This window comes from Pelobates fuscus, chromosome 13 (genome assembly GCF_036172605.1).
Source record: "Pelobates fuscus isolate aPelFus1 chromosome 13, aPelFus1.pri, whole genome shotgun sequence".
In the NCBI taxonomy this organism is placed as follows: Eukaryota; Metazoa; Chordata; class Amphibia; order Anura; family Pelobatidae; genus Pelobates; species Pelobates fuscus.
The window spans coordinates 12,606,964-12,633,557 of record NC_086329.1 but is presented as its reverse complement, the minus strand read 5'-3'; the positions used below and the strand labels follow the sequence as shown (position 1 = coordinate 12,633,557).

General features: G+C 37.2%; 1 protein-coding gene across 2 annotated transcripts in view; it reads left to right on the top strand.

Moving 5' to 3' along the window:
• Window positions 1-26,594, top strand: part of KCNH5 (potassium voltage-gated channel subfamily H member 5) — a 215,366-nt gene that overhangs the window by 47,658 nt on the left and 141,114 nt on the right. The window contains exons 5-8 of one of the 2 annotated variants that reach the window (XM_063440106.1): window positions 4,096-4,131; window positions 9,412-9,527; window positions 12,457-12,849; window positions 21,475-21,904. In XM_063440106.1, the coding sequence (XP_063296176.1) occupies window positions 4,096-4,131; window positions 9,412-9,527; window positions 12,457-12,849; window positions 21,475-21,904 (975 nt within the window). The remainder of the gene's footprint in view (window positions 1-4,095; window positions 4,132-9,411; window positions 9,528-12,456; window positions 12,850-21,474; window positions 21,905-26,594) is intronic. The other variant, XM_063440105.1, reaches the window with a different exon arrangement.

Here is a 26,594-nt window from a genome sequence, read left to right as displayed (position 1 = left end):
TCTTCATTCTAGTCCCGACAAACCTTCCTCCCCCCCCCCCCCCCCCGTTAATAAAGTTTATCTGTCCCCGTGGTGGTACTTACCTTTTTTTAAATTGTGCCAGTACCGCTGGATCTTCATTTAAGGTGCTACCATCTAAGCTTTTCCAAGATGGCGACCATCGGAAATCTTCTTCTCTGCCCTTCCTGGAGTCCACACAGGCAACACTGCCGTAAGTGACACATCACTGGAGGTAGATGAGTAGTAAATTGAAAGCCAGTGACTGTGACAAATAATGTGGAGCTTGAACATGAGCTCCACCCTTTGCCAAAGTTGTTAGCCTGCTGGCCATACATAAAGAAAAATACTATTTTAAAGTAAATTAAAATAACTTGGCTGCACAGAGGGAATAATCCAAGAAGTAGATACAAAGGAAAAACAAAAGTTACAAAGCGGCTTAAACAACAAACAAAAACAGAAGATGTAAATCTCTGCTCTAATGTATATAACCATTTAAAATAATTGCCCACTAATCGTTTCATCCAACCAAGTTAGCACCAAACCAATGAAGTCATTCTATTCATCACATGTCAATACCTGTAGCTCCCATTTTGATCAGGATTCTTGCTATTTGTAAGAGGACATTGAAGTTGCTATCACACCTTTGATATAACATTATAACGTGGGAAAAAAAATCAAAATCCATTGTCTATTCTCTTATTGCCAATTCTTATTCCAGTCAGTATTCTAAACACATGCTTTCCTTGGCATTTCATATAGATGTCTGCTCTGCCCGCAAATTTTACTTTTTGTATTTTTAACATCTACTAGTTTCTTACTCATTGCTGGTTACCAAACCCAGTTCCCCCTTTCGACCTGTAAGATGTCTTTTAATTCAGTACAGTAAATGTAACCATTGTTTCTTTTGGTGTTAAAACAAAATGTGTGTATGCAAACTCTCCAGAACGCCTTCTATTATTTGTTATGCGTTTGTTGACATCTACTCAACTACTCCCGTGACAACCAAGAATGCAGTGCATAATTTGGACAGAGATGGTGTCAGTTTATCTAAGTACCAACATCCTCCAAAATTCACAGGGCACAAAACATGCGGAGACAGCGGAAGCCGCAAGACAAGCTGACAGAGGGAGAGAAGGGAGCCCCGGGCGGGCCCCTCTCCCCCCCTTGGCCGGGGGGGGGTGATTCCGGCCCACGAGTCAGACCTTCGGAGACTGGAGGTGGAGAACCACATGATACAGGGCCCCTTCCCACACGGAGCCAAGATGGCCGATGGACGCACACGCTGCTGGGAGCCACGCTGGGTCACCTAGGCCCTCAGAGGCGATGGATTCCTCCGGGCGGCAGACTGGTTGGCACAGAGCCGGCCTTGACCTCTGGATTTGGTGGTGTTCCAGGGGCAATTGCCCCCAACCCTGTGAGCCCTTTGGAGCCGAGGTGTGCTGGACCCCCGGCGGACCAGTGGCCGGGGAGGCATGCACCGGCACCATGCATGAGACTGGAGAAGAGTGAGGCATAACGGGGCTGACCCTGTATACAAATGCAGTACCAATAGCGGATATTGTGCTAAAAAAAACACAACTGGCCTCTGTACAGGCCCATGCACACTCCTCATTATACAATATGATAGGTCTCTGCGCAGCGTATACTGCACCAATTGCGACCCTACGTTGTTCGCAGTAACGAACCAGATGCTTTTGTTTTGATCAGCAAATGATTACTGATAGTCACACTGAGTAGTTTATAACGCATATATGCAGATCTGAACCTGCATGCGTATGACGTATTGATTACTGTTATTATAATGTGAAGCTATACTTGGCCTCTGCGTAGGCTCATGTACACCTATTGATAATTGCCATGATAAGCCTGTGCGTAGGCAATGATGCAACAACTCCTACCTTTGCAATATGCCAGCTACAATGTTACAAACAAAATAAAAATCCATTTAACACAAAATTCATGGGGCACCACAAAAGTAAGGTGTTTTTCCCATGAAGCACCAAGGCACTCACCTATAGCATAATTTATCAAGGCCTTTAACCATTACTTTCCAAATACTGCCAATTCCTATCCGTGCAACCTTTTAATGATGATTGACATTGAGGTTGGCATTACGCTCCCATGGAAGAAATAGTTAGGGAGTTGGTAGTATTCACAGAGTGGCAGATTAGACATGTTTTTTCATTTCCGATCTAACACAGGTGGTTTTGTTAGACCTTTAAATGGGCTCTAACTTATTCTGCTCTTTGACTTGCACAAACCAGTCTAACGTTGTGTTATTCTATAGATGTCTCTTTTCAGCTCTTCACTGTAAAAGACATAATTAAAAAGACATGTATTAATTCAGCTTGGAGTGCTGCGTAAAACATGCAGTTTCCCTGCCTTAAAATACAGTGGATTGTCAGCGATGTGCTGTGTGTGCATTGTGCCTCTGTCTTATAGATCAGTCGATGTATGATCTGATGAGGCACCGTGCACAAATCCATGTGCTGAAAAAGCAAGGAGTAGGCTGGTAAATCTTCTGTATATACATAGTTATAGATTTAGTTTAAACATATTATTATATGTGCCTTACAAGTGATTGTTGCTTAAGTTTTACTATAGTGCTTGTGATGTGGTAAATTACATTTTCCATTAAGTACAATATTTCACAGTAAACTTAAAAAAAAAAAAAAAAATGCTTCAAGCACCATATGGTGCCAAAAGTGCCCCTTCCCCCCTTAAATTGTTTTTAAACGGTTACGGTTCTTACCTGGGGTCCGCCATGCACTGCTCCCCACCTCTAATACCAAAACCGGATAGACAGAAGTTATTAAGCCCTTGTTAATTGTTAGCCCTCCTTAGCCAAGCCCAAAACTGCGGGGAGCCGAGTCAGGTGGTGACCCCAGGGAAGAAGTCAGACTGTTTAGAAATGGTTTTACTTATTACAGTGGTGGAGATGCAAGGGCACTCCTGGTACCATAACCACTACAGCGAACTGTAAGGATAAGACTAGAGTCGTTTGTCAATGTAACTATTCAGCCCCAAAGTCAGCGTGTAAAGTTTTGGAGTAAGTTGAACTGTAATCAACAACAAAGTATCTAGATGACCTAAATGGATGTGTAAAAACATTCTGTTGTAAATGGTATTCCACCTGATATAGGTTTAGTACTTCTAACCCTGTGACAACTATGTCCTTGATCTCTGCAGAGTTGGAAGTGCCTGTGTCTCCATGTGCTCTGCTTCCTTAATAAAGGACACGCCAAGGTCAGCCTTGCTGTTTAGGTACCTGACTCTAAATTTTACTTTTTGACCAAATGTTTTTAGTCTTGATCAACTGAACTTCGATAGACATTCTAAAAGGTAGAAGCAGAAATCTGTTGTAACATTAAATAAACAATAAAGCGATGGCACATTGATTTTAATAAGTATTATATATAATAAAACCATGATACAATTAAACATCTAATAACATTATGGAAACTATCGATGGAGAAGAACAAAAGTGACCCCAGTATAACTGTAACCTATATTTAGAATGCTTATTGTTTTTAGCTAATATAACACTATAGCTTGCAATGAAACTGTGATCAGTAACAAGAAATGAACAGGTAGCAATACAATGTAACTCTCCATTGTATATCAAAACGTAGGCAACCTAGATTGATAAAGTAAAGCCAGACCTATATATATGGTTATATATAGAAAATGTTGTATTTTGAAAAGTGGTTTAAAGTGTTAAAAGCAGCCAGTTTTACACCAAAATACACCTATTACACAAATTTTTTGAAAATAAATTTTTTACACACATATCTCGTTATCTCTGAATATAAGCCATTTTGTCTCTTTCTGGGGACCTGTTGAATTGTCGTTTCACCTGGTATTTAACAAATAACTACACATTTTATTAATTCTCCATAATGCATTTTCCCTCTGCAGATCACATCACATTAATCTTGTATAACTGCTCGCTGTATGTTTCGTTCATTGGAAGACCATAGTCGATGAACGAAATATGTCATTTTGTTTTATGTTCATGTCAATTACCTGTTTTTTTCATTTATGAAAAAATAAGATGAAAAAAGAAAAACAAAATGGGACTTCTTTTTTACACAGCTAACCTTGGGACAACTCAAGTAAAAAACACTCAAAGTAAGTTTCAGTAAATTACTTTTTTTTGTAGACCATTACTGTGTTTTTCTTTTCCATTTGGTGAATTTATGGTATTTTACAAATCGTGATCATTTTTCTCAACTGGCTTTTTTTTTTTTTTTATTGTTTATTTTTTTATTTATTTTTCTTCTTCAAAGGGAATTTCTAATTTTATGGTAAAACAGCCAAAAATCAGATTTTTGATAAGTATTCCAATTTTTTTTTAGCTATTTTTCTTCAAAATTTTAAATTCACTTTGAAGTTCCACTAATTCACACTTTCGTGAGTAACCATGTCAGTATATGTGTTGGAATTCTTTCTTTGTGAAATCTAGTAAAAGTTATTCAATAAAACATATTTTATGTAAAATTGGGGCAAACTCAGGTTTAGAAAACTTTGCCGGGGACGTTCATTGGATAAACCTTGACTTGTTAATCATTGAAACTCGTGGAGTTATTCAGAATATAGAGAACTTTGGTGAAAAAAACCCCAATGAAATCACATATTTAAGAACAATATAGTCAAAGCTGGAAAAATAACGGGGATGCTCTTCTGGTCTTATATTTGCAAATAATTACCATTTCACAATTACTTGGCTTTCCGTTTTCGTGACCATGTGACTCGGATTGACGGTATTGGCTGCAGAGGATAGTCCGGGTTGTCAGGCAGTCCCCAGCTCGAACCCGGCAAGGAGGGGTGAGTATTTGGGCTGGAATGAGGGCCCAATTGTTTGGGTGTGCTGTGCCACCTTAACGGCGTTAAAGCCTTTTGTAGGATGGCATAGCACACCCTAATGTCGGGAAGGGGTTAATAAGTGCCTGAACACGTATTTGTATATTTTAAAGCAGAAGTTGTAATTGAAGGGACACTTGAAGTTCCAAGACAGCATGAGCTTAATGAAGTGCTTTTTTGTGAATAGATTATGCCCCTGCAGTCTCACTGATCAATTTTCTGCCATTTAGGAGTTAAATCACTTTACTTATGCAGCATTAACTACACCGTCCTAAATGGGACTTCGATCTTTTTTCAGTTAGTGTTTTTACAAAGGCTGGATAATTTTTGTTTAATTTCTTTTTTTGCACAGTGTGTTTAAATTAGAAGTTCTTATCATCTGCTTTATTATTTGCCTTCTGGAACTTACAGCAGACTCCCATGTTTCATCAACTTAAAAATAAACTAGGGTATAAGAAAATTATAAAGTAAAAAAACTCATGCAGGTTGTGTGAGTCGCACCCAGGAGAGGTGTGGGTAAGGCTGCATAAACAGATACACAAGTCATTTGAATTCTAAATGGTAGAGAATTGAGCAGTGAAAATTCAGGGGCTTGATCTATACATGAGACCCGCTTCATTAAGCCAAAGTTATTTTGGTGCTTAGATTGGAAACCATTTAGAGCAGGGCTGTCCAACCTGCGGCCCCACCAGATGTTGCTGAACTACAACTCCCATGATTCCCTGGCTATCTGTTTCAATGAAAGACTCATGGGAGTTGTAGTTCAGCAACATCTGGGGGGCCGCAGGTTGGACAGGCCTGATTTAGAGTTACAATTAAGATTAGTGATACTTCTAACCTAATATCAAATCGGATTCTAATCCTAACCATAGGTGTAATGCAAATACTAATCTCAAATGTAATTCTAACCCTACGTGTGATCCTAACTATCCATGCCTTCCCTTTTTAATGTCCCTAAGCCTAACTTAAATTGCAACCCTAAACTTCACCCTGTATTACTAACTTGAGGCTCTGTAAAGCACGCCGTAACCCCACCTCTCCATGTAATCCTAACTTACTCTGCTGAGCAGGCCTCTTCCTTCAATGCATACACAGCCTAAGGGCAGCATGCTCTATTTTTCAAATCTCTTTAATTTTGATAAATAAATACACTTTACTGCTTCTGCTACATAATTCCATCCCCTTAACCACACCTCTTCTTTTCACAAAACAACTTCCTGATTGGAAGATAAATAATGTAGGTCAAATAATAGGAGATCTGTGTGAGCTGAGCTACGGGCTTGACGATCCCCCACAGCCAATCAATGTTCTCTTATTATCAGTATAGTGTTTGATAGCCATGCTAAGTGAAAAGGATGCAGATAATAAGGGGGTGGTGATTGGCTGTGGGGCTAATTCATATCAAGAACACAACTCACACTGCTCTCTCATTGGCTGAGTTGAGTACACACTCAGGGTACATCTAATAAGGACGTTTCTTGTCTAAGTGGGCGGGGTTAAGCTGCAGAAAGAGACAAAACTATATTTTTACAAAACCAAAGAGACTGTGGAATGTGTGAATGTGGATAAAAACGGCATGAATTTGAGGCCAAAACCTATCAAATGTATGCAATTTGGGTTGGTATGGCTGGAGTGTTATTTTGCTTGTGCAAGGCATTTTTTCCTCACTCAGTGTGTGATTTTTGTCCTTTTACAGGATCTGTCAATTTCTTATTCTGTTCCAAAACTAACTCCATGGTTTAATTGTAGCCGTTATACCCTCATGTCAGCACTCGCCTTTCAAGCCCTTAATGATTATTTTCTCTTCTTGCGTCTATTATTCTTGTATTTCCTTAACTTTCTTCTCATGTACATCATTTACATTCGTGTGACCCGTTTTTTTGTCTTGTTTTGTGGATTTAAGATTTTTGTAACTTTGTGTATCAGTTCCAATGGTAAGAATTATTTGAATGTGACATACTTTTGAATTCTGTACTATTTACACACATTAAAATTACAGTGTAATCTGCAAAAGGAAACAATCTCATTTTATAAAAAAAAATAGTAAAATTGAATTAAATAGCTAGTGTTCTCTCAATAAGTAAAACAAGGCTGACAATATTGAAATGCATCACAATGTAGGAGTTTGTTTTCATTTTTTTAATGCAACTGCAGTTATTTCAACTTTGGCAATATTGTGTTTAGCATTTATATATTAAAGTTATAGGTTTTGGATTGATATTTTATAATAAACCTTTAGCAAGACCAAAAGGTTTTATCAAAAAATGAAATACATCAAATTCCCTATACTAAGGAATGTTTATTGGTAATCTACAAAAAGAATAATGGTCAGTATATACATTTAAAAAAAAAAATACTGCAAGATCAATGTAGTTTTCTTGAGTTAAACTTTGAAAGAGATCATTAATGTTATTTTTATTGCGTTATTTTGCTCACAAAAACAAAGCATTTCTTTTAATCAAGAAATTCAGAACTAGCACATCAAAATTAGGGCAAAACAGCAATTTTGTTCATAGCTTGCTCTTCGTGGATCCATCAAAGGTGTACTCCAAGCAACATGACATCTTCAGCGATTTGAAGTGGTTGTGGTGCTTGGAATCTGTATGTTCCGTGTTTCAGTTTGAGATGCTGCATATACACAGATATAGCATGTTGCTGCCGGATGTGTAACTAGTCATTATTATGCTTTTGTATAAATTATAGTTTTTTTTTTTTATAAAATATGAAACATTGTACCATGTTCTTCCTCTTGCAGTTACATTGACAGGTTCAAACAAATTCATTTAAAGGGACAGTTACCATTTTGTGAATGCACCCACACATCTGGACTTACAGGCTATTATTGCAACCTGCACCTATGTCCTGGCACGTGCTTACTGCCTCGTCCCTTTGCGCTGTTGTACCTTGTGTACAGGGCTTTTCCTGTGGGTGATGAGCACCGCTGGAGTAGAGTAGAAGGTTATTTATTAATTTTGCCTTGCACAAAAATTAACTAAACTACCCCTTGTTTATGCAGAGATAGCAATTAAATGTAACTGAGACAATAGACTTGACGTTGGAGAGTTATATTGATATTTGCTCCAAATCTATAGCAGCACCGTGCTCACACAACAAAATTTCTTTAAATTAATTTTTCCTTCTTTTATGGGATTAGTAGAAATGACTCTGTATGCTTGCAACCACACACTATTTTCACCAAGGTAGTCCCTCTCTGCTAGGACAAAAAAAAATAAAAAATTAAGAAATTCTCACTTGATATTCTGAATGTATTTTTTTCTTACAATCCGATTTTACCCAAAAAAATAGTACTAAAACACTACGTTGATTTTGTGAAATTCCATGTGAGTGATTTCTCGCTGAAGCTGCAGTGTACCCAATATAGTATACCCATATACCAAGTTATACCTCCTGGTCTGAAGGGGACAAGGGCATGGCATCTAAACCAATACTACCATAGATTCATTCTCTAGATTCTAGAACAGACATAGGCAACCTTCGGCACTCCAGATGTTTTGGACTACACCTCCCATGATGCTTTGCCAGTCTTATGGGTGTAAGAGCATTATGGGGGATGTAGTCCACAACATCTGGAGTGCCGAAGGTTGCCTATCCCTGTTCTAGAACACGATTTCGTATGATGGCACTAGATGTCTCTTAACAGAACCGAAAACATGTTATGAGCTCTATATTCTGTCATTAAGAACATTTTGCAAAGTATACACTGCATTCTAATGGCTTCCTAAAATAATTTCACCAGGTACAAAAGTCAAGCAAACTCATTTTAAACAAGGGGTGGTTGGTGTTTCCCAAAATATTGCTACTGGAATAGATAGTGGAAGTCTATCCTTTTGTGAGAATATAAACTAAATTCATAACCTTATAAATAAGCTGGTGTAATCCCCAAACCTTGGCAGATGTTAATTCTAAATCCTGTTCAGTGTTTCTCAATGCAGGGCACGCAAGTCCTTTTATCCCAGTAATGTATCAATTGCCATGTTCCAATCAGATGTAACATGCTATATTTTATACATTATTGACTGATATTTAACCAAACTTCTAAACATTAAAACCATTTACGTAAACCTCTAAATTAATAAACGCGTGTGTGTGTGTGTGTGTGTGTATGTGTTTATCAAAAATAAAATTCCTCATGAACTAAAAAGTATTCTGCTGGTGATGGCTATTATTTCCACTCAATCTGTTGTTGTTTGTTTTTATTGGTTATATTGGTATACATCAGACCTGTGAATATTCCAAAGCTCGGAGTACAAAATAGCAGATTGTCACATAATAATATCAATATTTTCAGCTGATTTTATTTAATTTGGACATCTTAAAAAAAAAAAAAAAGAGAGAAAAAGTTGAGTATATATGGACAGGGTGTCTGTACTGGCTAACGTGAAGGGATGTTGGCTTGTCCGATTGCATGCAAGAAAAGTTATTGGTTCAAAATATCACTGCCATATGACAGCGGTTTTATGTGAGGAATTAATGTTTTCACTAATTGATTACTGCTATTTTTTTCCCCTCTGTTAATTTATTTTGAAGGATGGACGAAATTTGCCAGGTTAACCCGAGCTCTGACAAACAGTCGCAGTGTTTTGCAGCAGCTGACGCCCATGAACAAAGCAGAAGTGGTTCACAAGCATTCCAGATTAGCGGAAGTAAGACAGAATTGATTTATCATTGTGTTGGTGTATCTAATGCATGCTGATATAATGTTTATACAGAAGACCTATTATCATGTAATCTAAGAAAATCCCAGATGTTAAAAAATATTCGATTAGAAACAATTTTATATTGCCTTCTCTTATATATTTTGCATGACTCCTCGTCCCAGTTTTTCAAAATACTATTGGCAAGATTTGGAGGCGCGGGACTTGGTTAAATGGAAGCAGGACCCACATATCCATCTCTTAAATGTGTTATCTGGAACTCTTTAAAGGCATTTCCTCCTGTTTTTTTAAATAATCCGTGAATTAAAGGAATACTCTAGGCACCATAACAACTTCATTGGAATAAAGTTACTATGTTGCCAGGAGGTGCCAGGCGCTGATTTATTTTTTAGATGTTAAACAGTTAACTCCAAAGTCTTGAATCCAGCACAGGTTAGCTCTGCCCCTCTCTTTCCACTTTTCTCCAAAGCTTGAATAAGGAAGCCTCGGCCAGGGGCACATCCGTAAATTTTTCAAGCAGTTTCTTGAATGGGGAGCTACTGGTTGACTTTAAGTGTCAGCACTCCGGCCCAAGGCTATCAGTGGATTTATTAATTGTTTAACCCCTAAATTCATTCATTTATTAATTGGTAAGCCGGCTCCTGGAACCATAACAACTTAGTTCTGATGAAGTTATCATGGTGCCCAGGGGTTCCCTTTCATCACTCAAGGTCTAACCTAAAACCTCTTTGCTAGACTATTCAAGCAGTATTATCTATCAATAACTTTTTAACGTTATCTATTTAATTTTGTTTTATTTGTTTATTTTACTTTTATTGGCTTTTTAAATCATTGGTAATCTTCTACAATGTACGTCACAGTTGGAACTATAAAGACAAGTGTTCACTTCTTTCATTATACGATAACTTTCCTTGAGTCTCCTGATTTCCTAGCAAGCTAGACTTACTTTGAATATATTAGACAATCAATAATAATGATTTTTATCTCTAAAAGTATCTTTGTTAATTGGCAGTGGTCCAGGTTACTTTTTATCCATAGATCTGATACATATCTTCGTAATTCTTACGATCTCATTCACACATCAAGAAAGTGAGAAGTTGTATGTACATTTTGTATTTATTCAGGTTTTTGTTGACTTGCTAACGCGTTTCACCTACTTTTTACCGATAGCTTTTAGTACGTTTGTTTGTACTTGTCCATCTGATTATATAGCACTTTCTAAAAATTCAACACTGCTAGTAGAGAGATATAGGACTTCTCTCCTTGCAATCAGCAATTAATCCCCCTTTAGGTAAGGTGACACCCCTACTTTATCTTCACATTGTGCAACGTAGACCATGGACTGTCCCTTCTGCATGATTCATGTACTGATGAGATCTTTAGATTACCCCGGTTAATAATTCATAAAGTGCTGTTAGCCTTTGGAAGGTAATCAAAATGTAAGATAAAAGAAGCTCTAATGTTACATCAATTCTTCTTTATTGCAAAGGTGTCTGCCGCTAAACAGGCAACGTGAACCTTTTAAATTGTGTCACCTGCAAGCGTTAATGCTGGCAAGCTTGTCCTATATATTTCCAATTCTTCTTTTTAAAAAAAAAAACACACAAAAAAACAACTACAAAAACTATGCTAAAATCGTAGTTCGTTTGATGTTGGGTCTTGCACTGAAACTTTCCCTCTGGGTTTTGACACTTTTCCTGAAGAGAACAGCTCACAGAAATACTGGAGGGCTTGCAGACCTAAGGGGGGTACATTCTCAACCGAAGGGGTAAACAAATTTTGAGTAAGACGAGCTTATCTTCTTTTAGAATTAGAAGTTTTGACTTTGCTCATTGGTTGTTGTGTGCTTATGTGGTCTTGTTTTGGAACAACGTGATCAAAGCAGATGGCACTGACTGTATACTACATGGAATATATATCAAAAGTCACATTAATAATTAGAACATATTGAAAGCCCCAACGTTATTGCTGAAACATTTCAGCTTTCACTCAATTTTTTTTCTTTTCAAAATATACAAAAACTACAGAAAGAGAACATTTTGTTATTTGGCTTAAATATTTTCTAAGCTAATTACAGAGAGGACTTAAAGGGACACTTTAGGCATTAAAACAACTTTAGCTTAATGAAGCAGTTTGAGTTTAGATCATGCTCGATTCTCTGCCATTTTGGAGTTAAATCCCTTTTGTTTCTGTTTAAGCAGTCCCTAGTCACACCTCCCTTGGTTGTGGCAGGCACAGCCAGCATGAAAGCAAAAGGTTTCATTTACAATCAGATCTTAACTTACTTTATTCTTAACTCTGTAAATTGAACTTTAATCATACGCAAGATTGCAGGCTATTAACAGAGCGAGAGATAAGACATTCTAAATTAATGAGACTGTGTAATAAAGGACGTTTAAACATTAGATGTATCTTTACAGGAAGTGTTTAGGAAGTCACATGCAGGGAGGTGTGATTAGAGCTGCATAAACAAAATATTTAATTACTAAATGGCAGAGAGCTGAGCAGTGAGACTGCAGGGTCATGATCTATACACCAAAACTGCTTTATGAAGCTTGGTACCCATAGCATCCCGTTAACTGAAAAAGATGTGCATTTTTTTCTTTATGTAAAATTAGTTCTAAAAATGTAAATATAAAGTTAAAGTGAAATATAAAGTTGTCAAGTTTAAATATACAACATAGTATACTATAAAGTTAATATAGTAATGATAAAGTATATTACATCCTTTACTATGTTATGATATTTGTGTTGCTTTCTGACTACTTATATTCCCATTTTGCAGAAAGTGGAATGTGCCAAGTCAAGAATATTTTAATGTACATACTAACAATATATTATTTTATTATTACCTGGTCCTTTGATTTTGTCAGTGATGGAAAGTTGATCTAAATCTTTTGGCTTCTTTTCTATTTAGGTTCTTCAGTTGGGATCCGATATCCTTCCACAATACAAGCAGGAAGCACCGAAAACCCCACCACACATTATATTACACTATTGTGCGTTCAAAACCACCTGGGACTGGGTCATCCTGATTCTCACTTTCTACACAGCAATTATGGTACCTTACAATGTATCCTTCAAGACTAAGCAGAACAACATTGCTTGGCTGGTGTTGGACAGTGTCGTGGATGTCATTTTTCTGGTGGACATTGTTTTAAATTTTCATACCACCTTTGTTGGACCAGGAGGAGAGGTCATTTCAGACCCCAAACTGATAAGAATGAACTACTTGAAAACATGGTTTGTTATTGACTTGCTGTCATGTCTACCCTATGACATCATCAATGCCTTTGAAAATGTAGATGAGGTAAGTTCTTTCTCATTGTGATTGCATTTGAAATGTTCTGTGGAATGTTCTGTCTCTTATTAGCCAAGCGGTATCTGCTTGTGTGTACATAATTTTAAAATGTATCATTAGAGATGCTGGTTTACTGGTGTACTTCTTTTAAAATATATTTTTACACCTATCATTTAAACAGTGTTTACTGTATCTAGATATTTCTTCCCTTCCTCACTTTACAATGCAGATGTTAAGGAACAAAATAGTAACACAAAAATGTTTTCTCCAAACTATTCATCAACTTTCAATTTTCGTAGCACTCGCTACCGTTTTTCGTGTTTTATGCTGTATGTTCATAGTATATATATATATATATATATATATATATATATATATATAATATATGTGTATATATGTGTGTCAGCTCCTTTAGAATTGCGGACAAACTATTGTTATTCTAAAGGACTTCCAAATATTTATTGCTCTGTAAAAGCGAATGGCAATTATACATAATTCGGTTAGCTGCAGTAATTTGCCACAGGCTTGCATTCCTATTAGATTTAGTATGCGTAGCCGTATAAACATGTATATACATTTATTAGATCTGCCTCTTTGAAATATGACACAAGTAGGCAGCGGTGCACATTCCACGAACACAACATTAAAATTACTTGACAGCAGCAATCAAGATATGTGCATAGGGGGAAAGAAGGAAAGCTTGGATTACAGGAGGAGGAGTTTTGGGGGCGAAAAAATTGAAGATTATTGCATTTTGGAGACAATTGGATATATACAGTTTATAGATACTAGGGTGCCTGTTTTGATGGTAGTGAACATGTGTCTAATACCTAGGAAAATAGCATGCCTGGGAGTGCTTAGTGATGGAGATAATGGCTTTCCAGAGTAAATCAAGTGAGATCACCACGTGACCGCATTGCCGTCCCATTTGCAACAAAGAGTACATTGTTGTTTGGAGGTTTTGAGTCAAATGGAAAACTGTATTATCCGCATTACAGATTCTGAGAGAGAGATTTCAATACTGATAGACCAGTTAGAGGATATGTGTACAGTTCAGAGTTGTTGATCTTTGATAATATACGGCTTGGTCCTTATCCCCTCAATTTAATTATTGACAATTAGGAATGAAGAGAGGGATAGGAAGAGCAGTTTAGAGTTATGACTCTCCTTTTGGCCGACAATCTCCATAATTTGAAATATGTCTTTTATGTAATAAGCTCCTTTGGGTAATAACATGAAAATATCCTAGCTCAGCAGAATTATAAGCTATTGTAGACCTAAGATCAGTTTAGATTTTTGTGTTCGAGATTTTGAAATTAGATTTTGCACAGCCCAATAGCTGGCTGAAACTTAACTATAAGCGATGCTATTATCTTTCCAAAATATGGTGCCAATTTATTATCATGTCTTACTTCATATGCATAGCTGCCAACGCATCCTTTATCAATATTTCTACAGTCATGGTATATTGACTAATTATGTTATAGTACTAGTGAAAGATCCTCTTACCACAACAGGCGGTATACATTACACTACATGCTAGTTAAATTGTAAGCCATCCCTACGCATCTCATCATGCTCACTATTTTATATTTTCCACTTTCTCCATCTTCCCTGCACCCACAGAGCCAAACCAGGAGTCATATGTATATACACTGTATTATGTGTGCCAGTCACTTGTATCTCTGTAATACAATTCCTTCTTTCCAGGGAAATTGTATTCACTGCTTTCCTATGATCATCCGTGTCACGTGACGCGTTTCTCTTTCAGTGAAAACTCCACTAGTGGTTGTCAACGTGACAGCCACTAGAGGGGGATTTAACCCCGCAATGTAAAAAATTGCAGTTTCTACAAGAACATTGTTTTATATTGTAGGGTTAAAATGACAGAATCACTGCACCAAGTCCACTTCATTGAGATAAAGTGGTTTGGGTGATTTTAGTGTCCCTTTAAATAATAGTCCTCAAATGTTCACCTGTCTGAAATCCTCTCAAATGACCATCTTAATCTACTCATCATAAAAACCATCTTGCTAATTTCTTAGTTGCTCAAATTTTTTTACAAAAAATGTTTCTTTGATGCCTCACGTATATTCGAGCTATGAAATTCATTTTCCCGCTACATACATTTCTGAACCCGTGTTCTGTCCCTTAGATTGTAAACCCGTGGGTGATCTAGCTTAGCGCTTTCTATAAAATGTTAGATAACAAGTCCAAGGGCAGAACGCTCTATTCTGTTTTGTACCACTATGTGTAATGATATACTGTACTCTCTGTAACCTCCTTACCTATGAATAATTGCTAAACTTTGTTACGCGACCTAGATAAGGACACTACATAAGAAATGTCTAACATAAATAAGAACATACTGTTAGAAAAAGGTGTTAAAACATTTAAATTATTTCTAACAAATGTACATTGTTTTTCCCCAGTGCTATAGTAAATGAATGCATAATATGTGGATTCAATTTATATGCAGGTGACAAAACCTATAAAACTGGAATTAAACAGTTTGTTGGCGTTCAACTCTGTCAATAACTGTTGCTTCTCAAATTATTGATAAGTGAATGCAGATTTAAGTTTTTCAATAATTTCTCAAAAATTCAATAACAGATTGATAAACCGAGCGGTTGGTTGTACAAAGTGAAAACCAACATTTCATAAAATTTTAACTTTTTATTTAGCAAATCTATAAATGGATTTGTTAAGGCAGAACTGGAGTGTAGTCAGAGAGGGGTACTAATGGAGCAAGGAACCCTATCTGGGGACCATATCAACTTCACCACCCCTATTTGGGGGTAGAAACGTTTTACATTTATATAAATTCTATTTATATTTTAAATATGCCCCCTATTTATTACTTCACCCGAGATATGCTTTAATTTGTGAATTGATAAATATCACCCACAGTTCTACAGTAATTCATATAAAATGTTATTTTATTTATTCATTCTTTTACACTTGGAGCCCAATCAAGGAAAATGTTACAGTAAATGTCCCCGCTTATCTCCCCCTTCCCCCCCCCTCCCCCAAATACGTTCCCTTCATTTCACACTTGAAGATTGCATTCCTCTTTTTATTGCTGATTTTAGCACACTGTCACAATAACTTGTTACTGGATGGAGCTGTTACATATTGGTCACTCACGTCAAAATCCCTGCTGGAGATAAACAAATGTTAATTGGAGCCAATTTAAAATTGAAATGCTCTAGAGTAAAACAGAGCAAACCTTCACCATCTGTCCTGCAGGCCAGCAATATCTTGTACACACATCTCTCTTACTGTCATTTGTTGACCCAATTCAGTGTGACTCTGGCTGAGGATAAAGACTTTTATTGGTGTCTGGGGTATTGAAGTAAACAGTCAGCTTGTCTTGCAGCAGTGATACAATTACAGTAGTAGACTGAATAAGTGATGTTCGGAGGCTCCTGAAACCAAATTAATATCCAATATTCCGAGTTTTGTTTATTTTTAATTGATTTTAGCTTCTTGCTGTTACTTTAGTTTGGACTAATTAGCTCTTTTTTTTTGTCAAGTGGGAGGTTTGCCTTGCTATGTACATGCAAATAATCTAGGGTACTTGGGTCAATTATGTGAGAAAACTCCAGTCTCCAAGATAATTATCTAGTATTTGTGCAGTCCGTACCCTACTTGTGATGTGGGGGAGAGACACCTGTTCTTTAGATATGTGCCTGGTAATGATGTGACAAAGGATTGGACTATGCTATTAATTCGGAAGGGGGGCGCGATCATTGTATATTGATAGTCTTATATGAAGTATTCTTGTTCTACAAATTAATTTGTGAAGAAATCTGATTAAATGTATCCCTGTGCATTACTTGAGTTTTATCACGGTGGAATTTTATAACATTCTAAAATGCATGAAATATTTTAAGCTCCTTTGAAAACGAGGAATAGCAAGAGGAGCATTTTGGAAAGGTGACTTTGGGTCACCAAAGGTTCGTCTCTCTGCATATTTTATAATGCAGTCCTTTCACCTTTCTAGTGGTACAGTATTCTTTCAGCTATCCCTGGGACGTGAGGCTCCTAGTGTGGTGGACTGTCACGGCTAGGTAAGAGAACCCAACATTCACAGACCCTAAACTGCTGAAGAGATAATCCCACGTATTACCAAGCCTTAGAATGGCTGGGTTTAAACTAAAAGTAGTTGCAGAGAAAGCCAAAGTCAAGCACAGGACAAAAAAGCATAAGCGACAAACAAACCAAGCGCAGGAACGCAGAGAGAGGAATAAATAAGCCAAAGATGGTAATAATAAATCCAAAATACAATAAGGCACTCTTTTGGGTAATCAAGAACCACAACAGGGCAACTTGCTACAGAAAGCCCTGGCTTTATAAAGCCAGGGAACTAACACTATTGGTTAGCGCCACCATGGAGCACCTAAAGACCAGAATTCAGGTACTTCTGCACGTTCGTGCCGATCGATTCGGCACTTAGAGTTGTGCCGTTGTCGTCCACTGTACACGATTCATCACATGATGCCGATATGCATGAAGTAACTCTTAAATTGTCTTCATGTCTTTAAATTATCTTAAATTGTTACAGCGGTAATTTGTTGTCTATGGAAAGTGAACCTGATATTGTCCAAACTTCCAATTCAAATGCAGTTCTGTTGTTTTTCTTTTTATTGAAAAAGTCTTCACTTCTACCATCTTCCTGACATAACTAGTTCAGTGAAATAGCTGCCGGGGGGTGTGTTTATGGCCTACAAATAATTCCTTTAATGTAATATTGAACTTGTGCTTCATCTTTTTGATATGAGGGCATCAATGCCAAGAAAAAGACCAGAGTATGTCCGCATACAGTGTGTCCCTCAAAAAAAGCAAAAACGACTGAGACTATGGAACGGTTGTAATCTCTCATGTTCCAAATGGTGATCATATACTAAAGAGTGAGTAGTGACAATTTGAAAACCAATAAAAAAAAAAAAAAATACCCCTCAATGTTTGATGGAAAATAAAACCTCCAACTTGCCTTTTTTCCCAAACCATCCATGTTGGCCTTACAAGAATAGTCTAACTAACAATGTTGCTGGAGTTCATGTTACACCTCCAACATCCACGCTAAATAACTCTGTATATGAAAGCTTGCACACACAGATTCCAAGCACCATGACCACTGCAAATCACTGACGTGGTTGTGGTGCTTGGTGTGTAACCCGTTAAGTCACTGTTTAGTGAATAAATCCTCAAGTGATTCCTCTGGCCTAAAATGTTTAAATGTTCTAAAATGTATTTATTTATTTACTCTGTAGGATTTGTTGCCAGGTGGGTTATACCCCATTTCATAACATACAGTTTCCATCCCTGTATTTACCAGCCTTTGATACCTACTGTTTTCCCTCTGATGAGCGAGCACTTTGTGATTTAATATCAGTGTCCACTTTTGTGAGAATATAAGCTTCTTTTCCATATCACCTTGTGTTTCTTTCAAGGATGATATCCGCAGCACAGAAAATTCAGCTTTCACAGTGAATCTGGGAAAAAAATAATCCCACAGATTCAATGCATTCTAAATATAAAATCTTCCCCCAAAAGTGAGTTAATTCTGCAATTAAAATTTCTAATTAAAGTTTATTATATTCTACAATTTCAAATTGTGAATTTCTATATTCTACACTTAATAACCATGGCACGTTATTAATAACGATCAAGCAATTATTAACATGAGAGACTTGTGTGGATCTGCTAACTGGCCGATGGAAAAATATTACAACCCAACCATACCCAACCATCAACCCGTTTCCCCCCAATAACACACGTGACACCTGATTCTTGTGGCTAAGGGCAACGGCCACAGCTTTATTTTACTTAACAATTTGCTCAGTCCAAAACCTGCCAGCTGTTGGGTGTTTGCCCAACAGGCAGTTCTCACATCTTCGATACCATGAGCCTCGACAGCCAGCTCCTCGCCATCAGCTCTGTGCCGGCTGTCGTCTCCCCAATGTCCTTTCTTCCTCTGCGCTGTCCAGGGAAACCGCCAAGCTGTGACAACACAAAACAACAGCACGAGACACAAACCACAACACCAGAAACAGGGAGGGGGGGTGGGAAAACAGTCAGGAGCCCTCAACTGATCCTGCCGACTGGTAAGTCCCCTCCCTCTCCCCTTCCTTAAGAAACCCCCAGTCTTAGCAACATTGTATCTTTTATTAATCCATCCCTCAATCTTGGGCAGCAGTCATGTTCCCCCTTCCTTATTACTCCATGGGGAATCTGAAACTGTTTGTTTCGTTTTTTTTTTAAATTTGTGCAGGATTCAAAACATTTGCAAATTTGTATAGAAAACCTACCGATGGCTACAGATTATTTAACTGCCAAAAATCATTGTAGTGACTACAGCTACATCAATTAATACTGGATTTAAGTACTTGTGGAATATCACTTGCCTGAAATGGCAAATAAACAAATTATTATACTGCATTATTGATGTGAGATCCACCAGAAGGCTAAAATAGTTTCAATTTGTGAATATATTTTGCCCACAAAATTGAGTGACACAATTTAATTAAAATTAAACAAGAGTTTAGAGCACGAAAACAGGTACTCATCTGTTAAGAGGTAATTATTTTGCATTTTATATATTTTGCAGTGTTATATAATAATCCCCTCCATGACGGAGCGAAACATGCTGTAGATTAAAGCAATCCTGTAACTCCGAGCCCAGGCTGCAACACCGAACAGCTTGACAAAAGCTGTTATTAGAATAAAGTCTATAGACTTGGAGATTCATTTTGGACGGAACTGCAATTCGGCCGAAATTGGGCCAATTGGGTGTTAAGCGGAATTCACGAATTCCAAGTCGAAATATACTCGATTTATGGACTAACCGAAATGGGCAATGCTGAAATATTGGTGGTTGGAATGGGGAGAGGAAAGGGTAGGAGTCAATATTCTAAATTCTGCATGGATGGAAAAAAAAAAACATTTTATTTATATTGGGCAATCACCAAATGTTGATTTTATGCACAAAGAAAGTTAGAATTAAACAATAAAGGAAAAAACTGGAAAAGCATGGAAACAAAAATCCTATAATTCTATATTTATGTAATATATACATTTATCTATTTTTTGTACTGTTTCTCCAGTTTTTGTTTTTGTCCTTTGTTGGTTACTTTTCCCCCAGTTGAACTGTGTACATATATATATATATATATATATATATATATATATATATATATATATACTGTAGATATCTTTTGCCCATTTTTGTGCATTCTTGGTTTGCTTTTCGGTTCTGGTTTCCAAATCGGCATTCAGCCGAGCCGGACAAACATCTGACTGAATTTTGGGTGTCCAGAAATATTTTTCTTTGGGGAAAAAAATAAAGATTCATCAGAACCAAAAATTTTCACCGTGCATGAGTCTATTAACCATTTGAAATTCACATTATCCAGTACCTGATTATTTTCAGCTCAGAGCAGTCTTGGATTTAAATATGACAACACTGCTATGGTCATGGTGATAGAGTTCTACAGAGCACGCCAGTGAAAATACAGAGGTAAAAGGCTCGGAACCGAAGCAAACGAAGATATTTCTACAGCTAGACTGGAATAAAATAGTAAAATATGTGCAATCACTATGGACACCAGTGATACATTCCATTAGTCTCCATGGAAACTTGTGTAGATTTTTTTCCCCCCCAATATTCTGCTTGTAATATTTTTCACTATCAATTACAAAGTGTTTGTGTGTATGTATATTATATATAATATTACTACTAAAATTAATATTAACTTTTCTTTCGATTCATCGTTTTGAGTAAAGAAGTGTAAACAAAATTAAAAACAAAAACCTGTTAAAAATGTAATGTTTACAAGTGATTTTAAAAATCAGTCTGTACGGAAAGTGGGCTTTTAAAATTTTGATGTATGCCAACAGTACCTGAAAGGATCTAGATGTTCTAATGCAGTACTTGCACATTCAGATAGGACTTGTAAGCAGTGTGCATCTCTTTGGGGAGGTGGAGACAGTAAGAGGTTCATTTCATAGGCATAGCAAACAATATTATACCCAGATGTTAGGAAAATTCACTGGTTGTTATTCGCACAGGCATGTGCTAGCTGTTAATTTGCCAGTCTTATAGCCAATGGGCTAAAGGGTTGGATTCTTGGGATTTTTATTATTTTTATGTATTTTTATTTTAGTACAGTGTGGCTCTGTTATGTCAGTAATGTTTTTTTTATTTTCAGCTTATGTACAAAGTGTCACTAACTTGATGGCCATATTGACTTGATGCCATGACTGGTACTGTTTGGATAGTGGTCTCATTAGGCAGAGGATTTACAAAAAAAAAAAAAAAAAAAAACGAAAAAACTTGGGCCAGCAATGTTCTATAGCATTTGCTTCAATGTGGAAATAGCATCCTTTGTGTGTTTCTGGGCAATCGGCACCCTTTAAACCTTTAGTTCATCTCTGTCTCTATAAATGGAAGTCAATGGAACATTACAGCCTCCACTTCAACATAACATTACTGTAAAGGAACACTATAGTCACCTAAACAACTTTAGCTTACTGAAGCAGTTTTAGTGTATAGATCATGCCTCTCAGATTTCACTGCTCAATTCACTGCCATTTGAATGCACATTTAATAGAGGTCTCTGTATTTTGCAGGGTATCAGCAGTCTCTTTAGCTCTCTGAAAGTGGTGCGTCTCTTAAGACTGGGCCGCGTGGCCAGGAAGTTAGACCATTACCTGGAGTACGGTGCTGCTGTGTTGGTTCTCCTGGTCTGCGTTTTTGGTCTTGTTGCTCATTGGCTGGCCTGCATATGGTACAGCATCGGAGACTATGAAGTTATTGACGAGGTGACGAACACTACGAAGACAGACAGCTGGCTCTACCAGCTGGGTATAAGCATTGGTACCCCCTATCGTTACAATGTCAGCGGCTCAGGGCAGTGGGAAGGAGGACCCAGTAAAGACTCCTTGTATATATCCTCTCTCTACTTCACCATGACAAGCCTTACAACAATTGGATTTGGGAATATAGCTCCAACAACGGATGCAGAGAAGATTTTCTCAGTAGCGATGATGATGGTTGGCTGTAAGTAGACTGATTTTTCTTACATCTTGCATAAACCATTGTTAAAAAAAATGTGTGTGTGTGTTTGTATATATTCCTTGATCGATCGATCTATCTATCTATATCTGTATGTCTGTCTATCTATCTATCTATCTATCTATCTATAAAATTGGGTGGATAAATGTATAGATAGATGAATAAGTCAATTAATAACATTTTTGAAAGCTTAGCACATACATTAAGCTTTAGATCGAATAACTTTTTATTGTATTTTATTTAGCCGCAACATATTTACACGGCGCTTTACAATTCTAGAAAGGGGCTAAAGAAGGCCTTTCTCAAACAAGCTTATGGTCTATGACCGTCCTCTAGTACCCCCTTCCGGTCCAGGATTTAGGGATTACCCTGTTGTGTCTAAAATGTTTTTTTTTAAACACCTTAGACACAGCTGGGCAATCCCTAAATCCTGTACTGGAAGAGAGTACTTGAGGACTGGGTTGTGAACCCCTGGTCTATGAGAATTTGAAGTAGACCGATATATATCATTAGGCTTCTTGCCCAAGGAAATGTACTGCTAAGGTGATCTAATGGGGATTTGAACCTGGTTTTAGTGCAGTTATGTTACCACTGTTCCAACCAGTAAATAAATAGTTACATGTAGAATAAAAAGAAATCTTGCTATAGTAACATTTCAATGCTTTTTTAATTTAAAAATGCAACAGATTTTGAGATTTTTTTTCAAGTCAATTTCTTTAGTAAGCTAGTTGTGTATATATACTTTGATTCAGGTACCTATAAACAATCAATGCGTGGTGGGATTTAATGCCGATGTAACCGCCATAAAATTATTCTTATTACATGCAGATAATAGTGAAATTATTATACACAGAATATCCTACAAATACTTGGCTGATTTAATATCTACCGTATTTCTGTGTATTCTATATCATTCATGTTTTGTATTCTAAAAACACCCACCTGGTTTCAGTTTAGGCAGTTATTTTTCAATATTTACTATTGACTGAGTGATATCATTCCGTGACAATTGTAGGACTTGTGAGCCTATGCTGCAGTTATTTTGATTGCCTGTTCGAAGGGTAACATAATAGTTACAAAAGTGTGCAGATTATTTACAAGGAGATTATCTCATTTTAAAGTGGAGGTCGCCATCTCTTACCTACTTCCACTTCATTGCACGTCTTTTTGTTTGTCATAACGGAATCCTTAATTGACTAGTAAATGTAGCATAGCAAAAAAGCAGTTGAAGAAAAATCAGCCTGCTATCTCATGGTTGAATATAATAACTTTTGAGCACACAACATCTGTGCTTTGCTAGGTCTGTCAGTAAATACTGGTAGTTTGCATGTTCTACTCCTAATTCTCAATGTCAATTATTTCAAGAACAGTATGTCAGCACTCACTCAGAGCCAGATTAATGCCACATAGACCAAATTACCCCAGCTCACCCCATATCCTGGTGCACATTCAATATTTGATGTCCTTTTCCTTAGAAAAGTCCAAATCCCATCGTAATTTGTTGGTCGCAGAACAAGTATGTGCATCAATATGTGTCCCTCATCTTTTATTAGTATGTCCTTTGTCATACGATATTCCTCATTTTTAGCTCGTTTTTAGCTTGCTATATTTGCATTTATTATAGAATATTCCCATCTTCATACTAGTAATGTAATCAAAATGTTTTTTTATATTCTCATATAATTGTGTGCGTATAGATAAATGTTAATATTTTTGAACAATGTATTAATCCCCTCCCCCCCTTTTATTTTTTAAGCAATGCATCCCTATGAGGAAAATTCAGCATCTCCATGCAAAGTATGGAATTGCTGAACAGCAGTACTACCTACTGTGCAGCACTTAGCCAGGAAGCACCTTCCGTGGCCATCTGAGGAGTATCCCTAGAGAAGATGTAAACACTGCCATTTATCTGAAACGACTGTGTTTGCATGAAAATGCCTGAAGGGAATGAATTAAGCATTAAGCTGTAGTTGTTCTGGTGACCGTAGTGTCCATTTAAAGTATTTCTTAGGAATTCATAAAGGAATCCACTGGGAATAAAAAAAAATAATAAAATACAAAATTACACATATATATGTATATTAATGTACGTTTTCAGATATAGAAATACTGAGAGGACTGGGATTTATTTAAATATGTAATTGGGACATTGCATATTTTTCCTTATTTTATCTGTCAGATTCAGGTAATAGAAAGATGCTTCAGTCTGTGTAATAATTAGATCATTTACATATAGAATGAATAATGTAGTATTTTCGTTACTCCTCGTATCTTTTCCTCTAATTTCTATAGCTTTCTGATTTGTGTTCCTGATAGTTTTTTGTTGTACTTTAAACCTCAGTATATCTGATTTAAGTCTTTACGCTAAATAAGCCGTGAGTTCTGGGTTTTTACATATAATAAATTAATGTGAGTTTCCAAATTACCCCCTTATTGGCGCAGCCTCCGTTTGCTAAATTGTACCGAGGCACATTGTGACAGAGCTTCCATACTATGACTAAGTACATCCACCAGGTCAGCTTTGTCGCTGCTACCAAGAACCTGCAAGCACTTTAGACCCAGTTGCCAAAGCGTGACTTGGGTCTCTGAGGACCTCTTCCATCTTTATTGCACAGCACACAGCTATTTATACATAGCAATGTTGACTCTTCCTGCAGGGGATCCTCCATACAATGCAATGTGCAGTAGAATTGTCTCTCCCCGACACCAGCTGATACAACAGGCTTCCTGCTGTGCCCCCATAGTCCTAGAGGCATAGCACACAAAATGTCCACCAGAACCCTCTTTTCCTGGACCATACTCCCACACCTTATATACCCCTGAAAAGTTCACCACCAAACACTCCCCACTGTCCAAATAATGTGGCAAACTGCACCCGAGTTACAGGGGGTTAAAAGCTTTACTGGGTCGCGGCTACTCTCCAATCCACTGTGGATTTCTAGGAAGACCAGTTTAGCCCTGGTCTTCAAAAAGGTGTTCCCAGACCTCTGGGAACACCTCTCAAGCCCTAGGTATCCTCTGTTTCCTCCTTGCCTCCCAACCTTTCCTCCAAATAGTGCTCTATTTGGAGGTCTTGAGAAACAGAGCTATACCCACTTGAAGATTGACCGCACCTCGGCACAGTACAAGGTATACTCTGGTATTAATAGGTCTTGGTTGACCTGTAGGGGGACCCATCATGGCTGCCAAAGGCACTTACATTGATCCCACATGCTCCTGAGCTGCTTACATCCTCCCAAAAACTCCATGCTATGGGAATAAAATGATTTATCGTGATCGTTGTACAGGTCCGTTCGGTCATACCAGATTGCAATCAATCTTTCACCTGTGAATAGCGACACAGTCCACCTGACCTAATCTCCCTGGTTATTTAAATCTTCAGTGATTTTAACCAGTGCCCTATTGTGGGTCTCTGACCTCCATTGCATTATTTTGTCATTGCTGATTTGGTGATCTTTAATTGGCTTTTTGCATTTGCTATGACCTCTGGCTCCCTGATACGACCCTGGCATTTACGTTTATCCTAATCTCTCTTGTCCTAGACCCAACTTGCACTCTCGTTTATCCCTCTCTCTGCTATCCTCTATGGCAGTGTGGCTGTAGAAATGTGTGTTTGTTTTTTGTTTGTTTGTATATTTTCCCATTAAAGGTTACAAACATAAATACATAAAAAAAAAACAAAAAAAAACAAGATATGCCTATGTATATTCCCATCAGGATATTTGAGCTTCTTGCCAAGTTCCTGTGTTTCTCTGTAAGATCTGTAGGCTATTAATTCAGAATAGTATTCGTGACTGTTAAGAGCTTGCCTCTCCTCTTGGTTCCCTAACTGCTGTTATAAAGTATCTTCTTCTTCTAATTTACTTAGTGATGACTTTTTTCTTTCTCTAATGTGCTAAGGTCCTGATTCATCTGGTAAGTATGATAAACGATTTAATCAGATAAAATGTATTACAAATGTTTTATTGATGTAAGAAGCAGAAAAAGCCCACACATTAAATCCCAATCGCTTGATTTGGATCATGTACACACTGAAATGATTTATCGTCAAGTTTAATTGAGGCTGATTGCCTTGATTAAAGTAAATGAAAATGTAGTATGAAAATACAATTCCACACATTGTTCTAAGAAATCAAGAAAATAGGCAAATTCCCTTTAAATAATACACACACAAACAAGTATATCCCAAAGTATGAAACTGCTTAAAACACCAGTGAGGTATCCCCTTCACCTTCACAAATACAATAATAATATACAACAAATAGGTGGAGCGGTGAATAACAAATACTGTAAATACTTCCCTCTCTTCAATATTACAGCCACAAAATAAAACTGAAACAGAAACAGAGGGAGATACAATAGTGTAAAACTGATAAAACAAAGGTATGTCAATATTTCTTTAACCCCTTAAGGACACATGACGTGTGTGACATGTCATGATTCCCTTTTATTCCAGAAGTTTGGTCCTTAAGGGGTTAAATGGCACACTCACAAACATAGAGCCATAAAATGACCTGGCTCTAGTCTGGATAGCAGTAGGATCCTTAAGGGAGATCCAAATCCCACTCCAGTAGATGAGAAGGATGATGCAGGAACAGTAACTGCTTCAAAAATAATAATTTATTCCAGAAATAAAAGAAAAGCATAAAACAAGGTCCATATAATCACCAAGACG